General features: G+C 40.7%; 2 protein-coding genes across 4 annotated transcripts; both read left to right on the forward strand.

Moving 5' to 3' along the window:
• Positions 1-608, forward strand: h2bk1 (H2B.K variant histone 1). Its single transcript, XM_085255224.1, has 2 exons — positions 1-187; positions 287-608. Exons 1-2 carry the CDS (start codon positions 74-76, stop codon positions 521-523), a joined length of 351 nt encoding a protein of 116 aa, XP_085111350.1. The 5' UTR covers positions 1-73; the 3' UTR covers positions 524-608.
• Positions 609-1,179: 571 nt separating this feature from the next.
• Positions 1,180-10,229, forward strand: asb10 (ankyrin repeat and SOCS box containing 10). Of its 3 annotated transcripts, XM_085255655.1 has the most exons (6): positions 1,180-1,259; positions 5,623-5,724; positions 7,319-7,586; positions 8,006-8,510; positions 9,026-9,139; positions 9,516-10,228. In XM_085255655.1, the coding sequence occupies exons 2-6, from the start codon at positions 5,637-5,639 to the stop codon at positions 9,699-9,701; spliced, it is 1,161 nt and encodes a 386-aa protein (XP_085111781.1). In that variant the 5' UTR covers positions 1,180-1,259; positions 5,623-5,636; the 3' UTR covers positions 9,702-10,228. The 3 variants fall into 3 exon arrangements, with proteins under 3 accessions (XP_085111781.1, XP_085111779.1, XP_085111780.1); XM_085255653.1 differs by lacking the exon at positions 1,180-1,259 and having other exon boundaries at positions 4,997-5,724; positions 9,516-10,229; XM_085255654.1 differs by lacking the exons at positions 1,180-1,259; positions 5,623-5,724 and adding an exon at positions 6,302-6,629 and having other exon boundaries at positions 9,516-10,229.
• Positions 10,230-12,037: the final 1,808 nt, after the last annotated feature.

The following is a 12,037-nucleotide window of genomic DNA, read 5'->3' on the forward strand; positions in this document are numbered from 1 at the left end:
GCAGCTGCCCGTCAGCCAAGCTTTGGGATAACCGCTCCTGAATAAGTGGATATAGCAGTTTTGACTAGTTAACATGACTAACGACGTATCCAAAAAGAAGGGGAAGAGTTCAACTGAGAAAAAAGCCAAAAGAAAAGCCAAAAGAAGAGAGACTTACGCGATGTACATCTATAAAGTTTTGAAACAGGTGGGTGAAGAAGAAGAAAGGCGCAACGAACCTTACGGCTGCCTCGGTTTTCTTTGTCCTCTAATTAAGTTGCATGGCAACCCTTCTTCCTGCCCTCAGGTTCATCCGGACACGGGGATTTCGAGCAGAGCCATGAGCATCATGAACTCCTTCGTCAATGACCTGTTCGAGAGGATTGCCACAGAAGCGTCCCGCCTGGCTCAGTACAACAAGCGCTCCACCATCACCAGCAGAGAGGTGCAAACTGCGGTGAGGCTGCTGCTGCCCGGGGAGCTGGCTAAACACGCCGTGTCTGAGGGAACCAAGGCCGTCACCAAGTACACCAGCTCCAAGTGAAAACTTCCAGTGCGTTATGTTGAGGAATTTAAACTTGAGAGTTGGCAGATTTGTAAGCTGGTCATTAAAATATTTCACAAAGCCATGATCTTCTATTTTCTTTCCCCCCCCCCTCCCCCAATAAAGTAAAGCCATCGTGGCTGGTGTCGCCACTAGATGGGGTAATTGGATCTATCTCGTTCAGATGCACCTTCAAAGGGGACTTGTGCATTTCATCCTTGCATAAGTTGTATACCGCAGTGTGATGGCAAACTAGAAATTACTCATTTGGAAGCCAGTAGCACTCCGCATTTAAACATTAACATTCCTTTCACCGGCTTGATAACTTTTATAAAAGCCAATAAAGTCAATACAACAGCAATAACCCTTTAGAAATTCTACCTTAGCAACCCATTAGTGCACTGAATGCTATCATGTTTTGTCGGGGAGCTTGAATATTTCTATATATCAAGAATGTCCAAATTAAGCTCCATTAGCGAATTTTCTCTTACCACAATGAGCGAACATGGTGTGGTAGAGGTCTGCCATATTTCACCGGTACAGTCTAATGTATGGATCTATATGTCTGCTGGATGCCGTCCATAACAAACCTATTGAAAACATGGTTCTGATTAAAACATGACATCACACTTTCTTTCTGATTACAGATGCAGATTACAACAGCAGCAGACACAGGTGGGCACTTAAACAGGTGTCTCCAGTTTCACCATGTAAACTTGAACCTGATCACTGCCAGGTAATATCGCCTTGATTTTTTTAACGTATACTTTCTATTATGATTCGAGACCTCATAGTCTGTACGACCACAAATAATAGTCTCTTTTTCACTTCAGACATCGTCATCGTCATAACAGTTTTGATATTATCAGAAGCACCTGAGCGGTTGTAACTATGAAAAGTGACGTTAGAAAATTAGCTAAACTATAGCTTAGCTAGCTAGCAAGTCATCCTGTTAACCCTGACGACGATGAAAGAATGAAGGGAGGTTTATTTAACATGTGTGAGTGTATGCTGACTTATGCCATGTACTGAAACAAAAAAAGTGTCTTTGGTTTTGGTCACTAATCATTTGAACTCATTTCCGGATTGTCTGTCCAGCTACGAGAAAATAGAAGAAAAAAAAGTAAAAGAAATAATTTTTAAAAGTTATTTCTGAAATTTTGTCCATCATGATAATGGAAAAAATGAGATGATAATTTTATAAAATAAAAGCAATTACTTAATTGAAGGAAAACTTAGTGGTGTTTATAAGTTTCGAAGTTTGGTATGTTGTCAACATTTGTTTTGTGTTGTTTTTGACTAAATACACACTAGCCCTCTGTTTACTTATATTTTAAAATACAGCAATCTTTTCACTTATGATGAAGTTCATGCAAACCTCTGCAAGATCTTTATCTGGCTAGGTCATCCTTAAAATTGAAATATTTATAAACTAACAGAGGAGATAAAGCAACACTGTGTCCTTGTTATGCATTATAATCAGGTTTTTAAGAGACGGCACCATCAGCTGAATGCTACTTGATTACAGGATAATGACACTAGCGTTTGCACCAGTTCAATCTGCATAAAGCGGAGGAACTGATAAAGGTCTCTCTAATTAGGATGGTGTTTACATCGGGCTTTACATACACCTATTAGACTGCACTTATCAACGTCCCACAAAGCCAGACTTACTGTGATAATGCAGGTTGCCACTGACTGTTATTGTTGAGATACCATCTCAGATATTTCCTAGTATTCTTGGTAATGATATGACATCTAGAGACGTTATTATGAGGGTGATACGGCCTTTAATGGCAGTGACTTTGTTCATAATAATCGTGGCCATTTAGGTTTTGTGTCTTGCACTCTTCCCCATATCCCCTCTTATGCCCATGCCTAGTAGTAGTCATCGCTGTCTCCTTTAGGCAGACTGCTATGAACACATTATGGATGGGTGCATTAGTGAGTGATGCAGAGCCTGGGATGACTTGCCTTGTTTTCATGTGAGAGTGCATCATTAGAAAATGTTCCACTTGGCAGGGAAGCGCGTATTAACTGCAACCGCAATGAAATGAGGTTGTGATAGATGGTTAAAGTTATACAGGACTATTAGGTTGAAATATGAACCTCTCAATTGTCATGATGAAACAGAGGGCTATTTGCGTGGTGATCAGTGCATTGAGAGACAATTGGAATCTGCAAAGACCCATACAATACATTATAGGTAGTGGGCTAAGGGCTGAAAGAATACAGAAAAAGTAATCATGCTTCCACTGAATGGTCTGGGGCTACTGTTCAATTCAAGGCTCTATAAATTCATTTAGGTTCTTCACCAACATCTCAAGCATTGTGATGAGATTTGAGGAAAATTTGCAAACAGGAAACCTCACCTAAGCCCAGTTGTAGACTTTTATGTGTCACATGTATAGAAGCAAAGCATTGCTGATTAGTTATCCAAGATGTTTAATGGTATGAAATATGCAAAGCAGATTGTGTGTGCCTAGCTTAATACAACTGGATGAACTATAGTATGATACAAGGAAAATTAGAACAAGTGAGCCCGGATTAAAATCGGAAAATACATACAGTAAGTGCAACAGCTAGCTTGTCTTTAGATAATGTCAATAGCCAATTAAACTTGCCTATCATCTCTTATCAGTTGTTCCACGACCTGAATGCAAACTTCATGGCAGGCATGTGCTGAAATGTGTATCTAGCGTATTAACCAGCACAGAGTTGCTCAGGCACTGATCTCGCTTTTTCTGATAGGAATAACATGAAATAACACATAAACCACTAAGATAAGAAACACCTGATGGATAATTGATCCATGTCTAAACTTGGACGGTCTTTCTGACTCTCTTAAGCTAACAGCAGAGCCAATTGCAAACACATTAGCATTTAATATTACTGTAATTACTGTGTACATTTCATTATGTTCCCAGTATATTAAATGACTGCTCAGTGTGGAGGGAGGGCTCTAGTTTAATTTCTTTCTGTAGTACTGTGGCACACAGTACTCAAAATAGCATTAAGAGCCTCATAATCAGAGGGAACTAATTGCCTATGATTGCATAAATGAAGTGCCTCGCGCTCATCAGGGCCGTTGCTGATGTCCAGCCTCTTACTGACTGCCTTGGGATAGGAAGGTGGTTGACCACAATGCAGAAAGCCTTGGAGAGGCAGCTACTGGTGGGTAATGTGAGGAAACCATAGATTTAATATGTCCACAGGGGGCTGTGAGGGCAGGGGGTGTTACTGCTGCTGATGTTTTTTTGTTATCATCAGAGTTGCCTCCGCTTCACAGAGAGAGAAAAGGGGGGAAAAAAGGAAACACGAATGCCCACCATTTGAGAAATGAATTTATCGAAGTGGCTGTCTTTTTCCCCATTAGTAAGTGTTTAGTTCAGCGTTTTAAATAATTGCGTTACCAGGAATGATATTTAAAATACATTTGGGAGTCAATGAGGCGGGAAAGTGCCTACATGTTTTGCTGATGACACCCGGGCCATTTGGAAGACATCAAAGTAGAGAGGAGGTAGCCCAGATGCATATTATAAACTCATTATGTATATCATTTAAAAGGATGTACTCCAGCCGCAAAAACAATATTCCTAGTCTCTCTCTGGTAATGTGTGTTTTCAAAGTTGAAACTCTTACTCGCCTTCAGTTTAATGTGGCATCTATTACCAACTGTAACATAAAATAAATGACCTTGATTTCCATACCAGAACAGTCGTTAAGGTATAGATGAGATGCGGCTCTGCCTCTGTGTTTTCGAGTAGAAAAGAAGGTAAAACCTCTTCGCCAATATCGTGTATTTCTCCACCTGTGGCGCAAACTTTGTTTTCCGCAGAGCTTGCAGGCATCTTAATAGACTCCAACATGAAGGCGGATAAATACACCTTAAAAAGTGTGTTTTTGATACGCAATGTATCAAATACTGCTAAAATTAGATGGTGATGGTGTCAAATTGAAGGTCACCCTTCCATCCTTGGTGTCTACAGAGCTGTGAGATCTGTTTTGTTATGGGTTTTTTGTTTTGTTTAGTTTTTTTCTGCTGGGTAGAATTTCTACTACTGGAAAATGGTTGTTCATCAGTCAAAAGAGATGTTTGTCAGATGCCTAGCGAGTAGGCTTAAGAGGCTTAATTATGTGCCGTCCCTCCGCCATCAGAACACTACACGTGGGGCAGAGTGACACAGCGGTTGCCAGTCATTCAGCCTAATGTTCTAATGCAGGGAGCCATGTGGATACATAAAATCCATTAAAGCTCTTGGAAAAAAAATACTGAGCTGAAAAAGGCATTCTGCTAGCTACTCAGGGGCATTCTTATTTGCTCTTCCTCTAAGAAAAATGTCATGGCAAAATCTGACCTTATAGGTCTGGAGATTTTTTATTTTTTAACATGTTTTTTTTTTTTTTTGTTAAAACAGTGAAGGTGAACAGTGGACAAAAAGGTTCACATCCACTGACTTTTCAGACTTATTATGCTCAATAGATTTAAAGTAGGAAAAGTTGAAAGAACCACACTGAAAATCAGTAGTTTTTAAGCCTCCTTTTGGTAAAGTTTTGCTAAATTACATGTAATTTTAGTAAACATTGTATTACTTTTAAAACAGCATGCACTGGGTTTAATACTAGCAGCCTAACAGAGAGACTTTATAACTTTGCTGGAGGCAAACAGGAGAGGTTTGAGTGGCTGCGTGTGAGACATAAAAATAGCATTTACTTGTCACGCTGCAGGGAGGGTCTCATGCCGAATATCAAAACAACTCGGTGAATCAACCCTGTGAACAGCCGGCGGGTACAAAGTGGACATCAGCCAGAGAGAGTGAAATAACAACAGAAACAGAGAGAAGGGACTTGTTAGACATAATCATACACATATCGCACAACAAGCATGTCGAGAGGCAGCTTTGTCTTCACTTCCATGGCCTTGCGTTCTCTTGAACTTGACAAGGACACGCTAGAGAGATACAAGTACAGCAGGCAACTTGCCTCTCATAATCTGAGTAGCTATATGCTGAAGAAGGAGGCCAACAACAGAGCACTGCTGAAGTCCCTGCCACCAGCTGTCTGCCACGATGTGGTCATCCACAATGCTTTGTATACAGGAGACCTGGAGGCTATGCAGCACTTTTTTCCTAGAGGATCCACAGCAAACCTCATCATTGAGCCACAGGGAGGGGAAATGCGCTGGGCTGCCAGAGGGGAAGGTAAGAGACAACATCTGTCTTCATCAGTGATCTAAGAAGTCACATGAATCGGACCGTATTTTCTCGAGATTGGCATCCAAAATCAGAATGGTTTGAACACAACCGATATTTCCTGTGATTTCACGAAAAAACTAAAGGCAAAAACATATAAAGAAATCACTGCTGTGCATTGCTGAGCAACGTGCATCTGGCGCCTCTCGCTCAATAAATCAATGCAATATTTATAGCCACAGAACCCGAAGAGCTATTTATAGAAACCATCATATGCCCACCACATAATCAGACCTGCGAGTCATCTGTTTGTTCTGTGCAACAGGACAATCCATTAGATTCAGTTGTGACCCTTCCATTAAAGACTGAGTCAGTGTCCGTTTTCAATAACTTGTTTCGTCACTGGCAAAACATCATGAAGGACTTTTTTGTTGTTGCGAAATAATGTGTCACTTCTAATTTCTTAGACTGCAAAACTGTATTAGCTGGATAATTAGGCAGGTTACATGCAATGCAGTCATTGGCTCTCATCCCACTGGTTCAAAGGGTCAAGCACAATATCACATAACACCTCCCTGAAATAGCCCTGTCTGCACAAACAACCTGCATAAGTGGTGCTTCAGGAGAAACCTCACAACTAATACATTTTAAAAACAAATTAGCTCGCTGTAATATGGCTTACGTAGCACCTAGAGTGAAGTGGCGCAAACAAAAGAAATACAGAGAAGATGTGATCGCCACAGCCAAGGCTACAGGTTGTATCCTGCAGTTCTGGAACTCTTTGCTCGTGGGCGATGAGCTGACTATCCTCGGTATCGTGGATGATGATGAGTATGGCTACCTTATTGATGCAATTTATGACACCAGCAACTTGGAGGAGTGGAAGAACTTTAGATTTAACTACAGAGGCCTGAGTAGGTCCTTAATTTTTATGTTTAATCTTGCATCAGCAAGGTTAAACTAGATTTTGATGAAACATGTTATGAGTACATTAAAATGTTACGCTGTATACCAGGGATGCCAAATTACATTGAGGGTTACATACAGTCCACTTTGATTTTAAGTGGGCGAGACGGGTGAAACTCAACTTTGTCAGTGTAAGGATGTTTAACCAAACATCTGATCCCAGAGGTACCTTAATATAAGATAAAGAAGTGTAGTTTCAACATGACATCTCAGTTTTTCCCGCATGATAAATGTGTAAAAGTACAAAAAAATGCCTGGTAGCTCAGACTATCATGTATTTAAAAACCTAAGGTTTTTGTTCCACTGAAAGTTTTATGTTTTAACCAAGAAAAACAGGTACTTCTCTGTCATTTCATTCTTTATCTATTACTTAACTATGTCTATTAGTTTATAGCGGGAAAAGCTGTAAAACATATAAAAATACAGTTGAATTTCCAAAAATGTTTTCCCTATCTAATGTTTTCCAAAAGCCATCCCCTGGGCTGGATTGAAGCCTTGCCATACCTATTCTGGCCCCCAGGCCTTATTTTTGTCACCCCTGCTGTATACTATATCTGCTGAAGCATATATGTGACATATATACTTTATGGCTTGAGTTCAATGTTGGCTTCATGACACTTTTGCTCCCTGTTGGCAGGACTGTGGTCACTGACTTATGAGCAGGAGCTGACGACACCGCTTCACATCACAGCTGGCCGAGGCTTCGCGGACTGCCTGAGGCTCCTGCTGCAGCGCGGCGCAGATGTTGACCTAGCACCTGGCGGCACCACTGCGCTGCACGAGGCTTGTGAAAACTGCCAACCAGAGTGTGCCAAACTCTTGCTGATGCACGGTGCCAATGCCAATGCTGTCTCAGAGGACGGCCTTCTGCCTTTGCATGTTTGTACAAGCCCTGAATCCCTTGAGTAAGTGAAATCCAGTAAAACTATGTAAGGGTATTTTCATTCCTCATCTAGTTCAGTCACTCTTAAGCACCAGTACTTGAACTTGTATCCTTGTAGCTGCAAGGTTATATAAAAGCAAACAAAACCCCTGAGTATATTTACCTGAGCAAAAGGTGTATTTATTGCAGAGTAAACATTCTGTTGTTTCTGTCATTTCCTCCTTCAGGAGTTACATATTCCAGGAGCAGGAGGTGAAGCTACAAGTGACAGTAAAATATATTAAATTTGGGACTGCTGCTGCCCCTAGTTGTAAATTTTGCTGTAATATAAACAGCTGACAAAAAGCATAATGCATTAAAATGCCTTTGAATCTGAAAGGGAAAAAAAATCTAAAGTGTAGGAACAACTGATCTACCTGATTCTATTAATCCTGTCTGCAGATGTGCCAAGTATCTCCTTCAGTATGGAGCTGCAATCAACGGCTGCACTGTAGATGAATATGACACTCCTCTCCATGTGGCTGCCAGGAATGGCCTCCCAGACCACACTGAGCTGTACCTGCGTCATGGAGCTGCTGTGGACAAACAGAACTATGAGGGTCTCACCTCCATCAATTCTGCTTGCTCACAGCCCCAGGAGGCACAGGATCTCCGTAATTATTTCAAGGTGTGTCAGATACTGATAAACGCAGGGGCCAACATCCACACTGAGGAACAGGACAAACGCACTCCTTTGCACATGGCCTGTAAGAATGCGAACCCAGACATAGTGGATCTGCTGCTGGAAAATGGGGCCTGTGTTAACAACATGGACTATGGAGGTGAAGCTCCAATGCACAACATCCTGAAGGTGGTGGCCTACAAGATTTCCCATAGTCCTGAGAAGATTGTCCGCTCTCTGCTCAACCACGGCTCCATTCGGGTGTGGCCCGGTGCTCTTCCGAAGGTAGGGACCTAAATGCTTGAATATTACATGGAATCAGAATAAAACGTGTGGAGAAGCATGCTATCACGGCTACAGCCAATTATTCATCAAGGTGGCTCATTTTGCATAATTAGCAAGTACTGCACATGTAACACCTTGACTAAGATTTCTTTGAAACACTACACTGTTCCTTGCGATATTCCAGACTTCACAACTTCACATTCAAATCATTACCATCTCATGGCACAACATGAAGTGTTGCACTCTCAGCGGGAAACAGACTACAACTATCAGTGAACCCACGTGCACTACACAAAATGCCTGGTTCCTAATTAGGCAAGTGTTAATAGGAGATTAATTAGCACTAATTGCATAATTTCCAGTTAAACCCCTGGAGGGAAGACCAATCTGTTCATTTCACAAGTGTTTAATTACTTTATTTCTTCAGTTCTATGGAGTCACATGCTTGCTCGTGAACTTAAATGTTGATTGTTTAAATCGTACTGCTTTGCTCTGAGTTGTGATGCACCTTGCAGGTTTTGATGCACTGCTCCAAATCGCCACGCACTGTTGAGGTTCTCCTGAATGCCTACAGTCACCTCAAAGTCACGGACACCTGGGTTGAGTCCGTGTCAGAGGAGGTGTTTAAGGCAAGCTTTTTAAATGTGAAATTATGAATTAGGTTTACCATTTTTTAATTATTATTATTATTATTATTATGTTTAGTTAAATGTTTTAGTCTTCATTGTCTTTAAATTAATACTTTTAAAGTGACCCATCTCAACCCATCTTAGGTAGAGAAAAATATTGTAGTTTCTTATAAATATGAGGGCTTTTAAAAATGAAAAGAACATTAAGTAATTTATCATTATTTTATATTCAGAAAGCTATTTTTTAATCATTCATTTTTAAATATAAGCTGATTGCAAAACTAAACTCAGAATATCAAAGCATCAATATAGAGCCATCAATCTAGTATCAGTTCATCAGTTAAATCTATTTTTTGTGTGTTTCTGTCCAAAAAAGGAACACAAAGAATTTTATGAGTCAGTCTTCTCCCTGGAAATGACTCCTCGCTCGTTGCAACACTTGGCTCGCTGCAGTCTCAGGAGATTCCTGGAAGGCCGGGTACACAAAGTGGTCCCAAAGCTCGATCTGCCCAAGTTCATCAAGAACTATCTTCTCCTGGATTTCAGAGGATACATTCACTAAAAGTCCAATCTGAGTGTGAATATTTGTACCAAATATCGATGGTGAGAAAAGTCCAACAATGTGAATCAATACACAGATTTTTTTTAGGTTGCGTGCTGCCATACATAAGATTTTCAGGAGGCAGACGCAGAGTCGTTTCCTGTCATGTTTTGATCCATGTCTCAGCGCAGAAACACGTTTGATGTTGCACCACAAGAGGGCGCTACAGACTAGAATTATTAAATTATGCAGTGGGGCTGCAGCTATATTGGTTTATATTTTCTTTACTTTTTTGATCACTTTTTCTTTTCTTTTTCTCTTACTTTTACACTTTAATTTAAAAAGGACGACTTGCTTTAAATTGTATACATAGTTATTATCATAGGTCAGCGCTAGGGAGCATAGTAATTATGTTTTGCACATCGAGTATTGCTATCAAAATATTTGCATTAATCGTTTGAGATGCCTGTAATTATATGAATATATGATTAAAACAGGCTTTAAATGAAAATAAAGTTTTCCACTACTGCTGCATGATCTGGTCATTGTTCTTTTCATGTTTCGTGTTTTTATATTTTTCTGTCATGTTTTTGCTTGTAGTCATTTTTCTCTGTGTGTGTTTACTGGCTGTTTTGTCATTGCCGCGTTTTTCTGGAAATTACTCATTTATAACACAAAAATATTTTAGGAAGCACCGGTATCCAATCCAGTATGCCCTCAAAAATTTAAAATTGAAATCAAATTAAGCAGAAATATGTTGAATAACTTTTAGAGATATTTGAATGTGTGTTGTGAAATTATTTTTAGATTTGGTTTTTGAGGTTAGAACAACACAGGCGAAAAAAAGAGCGCTTCTTCTGTTCCATTACTTACTGGGTGGAAAAGTTTAGATGGAGACGATCTGGACCTTTTTAAAATTATTACACGGGGGGAAAACAGCTTTAATGTGAATTTACAGACAGCAGATAGAGGTTCGGTATCATTTTTATATCCCTGCCGTATAAAACTTTGTTTTTAGTCATAAAGAGGTTGAGAACACAGGCCCTATTTTAACACAGTGTTAATTGGTCTTTAAGAAATGAAACAGGCAATCAGAATTTCGTTCACAAAGCGCGCAAAGAGCAGCAACGTAAACTCAGAATAACCCGAAAAAGAAAGGAAGACGAGCTCGGCAAATGGTTTCAGTAGATCAAAGCGAGGTGCTGCTGAAGTCACTTGCAATTATAAGAATTAGCCTTCCCTGGCCCTCCACTGCTAATCAGAGTCGGTGGTGATATGTTTATGTCCTCATGCAATCAGACGACCAGTTGGAGAGCCCGGGCACCCAGGACTCAATAGGGCTAATCATCATCAGTTCCCATTGCCATTTAAAAGGTGAGATGATCTGCGATTAAACCAGTGCTTAAGAAAAGAGATTTTTTTTCTTCCCACCCTATGCGACTTTGATCAGGGACAAATTACTTTTCCAAAAGCGCACAGTAAAATTAGTGCTTTATTTAGTTTCTAAAAAAAGAAAGACAGAAAAAAGCACACGTTGTTTTAATTGGCATATGGCCAGCAAAAGAGATTAAAGTTTATAGATTTATAGATTTAGATTTGGGGATTACCGGTAGTAACTTTAGCCACTGTGAGTCTGTGTCCACACTGAAGTTGACCTTACAAACGGCTTTTATCTGAATCTAATTTCGCAAGCAGCATCTCTCTCTCTCGCTCTCTCTCTACCTCGCTTGCTCTCTCTCCGGGGAGCGATTGTCGTGGCACTTCTTCTTTCTGAAGCCAAACGCATTGTTTTTAGCCGCGGAGAATGGGAGAAACATCTGCCTCTCCTCCCTCCCGACTCTGATGCCCATCGGTCCCAATATTTCAACAAAAGCCACCGTTGTTTTATGCTGTCCCTTGAATCCAGAGTAATTACTTATCATCAATCAAAATTAATAATAGCTGATTGGGTTGGTGTGGTCAACGATTATAGAAGGGGAAGGGCTGGAACAGTCTCTCACACCGTTTTGCAGTCAATGGTGAACCTGGCAAAAGGGGAGGAGGGCTTGAGGAGGGGTGGATGAGGGGGGTGACTCGTCTATTTGGTCTCCACTGGGAAACTACCGCCTCTCAAGACGGCCAAAAAGTCAGAGGCTGAATAAGGAAATGAAGCGTAATTTGAGGAAGATGGATGAGCCCCCAGGGAAACACCCCCTTTTCATTCTTCTTGTATTGCAGATGATAACCAATGCGCTCTCGCCCTCTCTTTCCTCGCGCACACACACACTGTGCATCAGAGAGGGGTGAAGGGAGGAGTTGGAAAGAGGGGACAGATAGAAAGAGGGAGCGTGTGTTTATGTCTCAGTGTGTGACAAATA

The sequence above is a fragment of the Mchenga conophoros genome, linkage group LG18 (assembly GCF_057382185.1).
Source record: "Mchenga conophoros isolate Kocher_MC1m ecotype Shallow Benthic linkage group LG18, M_conophoros_male_GT1.1, whole genome shotgun sequence".
NCBI classification, from domain to species: Eukaryota; Metazoa; Chordata; class Actinopteri; order Cichliformes; family Cichlidae; genus Mchenga; species Mchenga conophoros.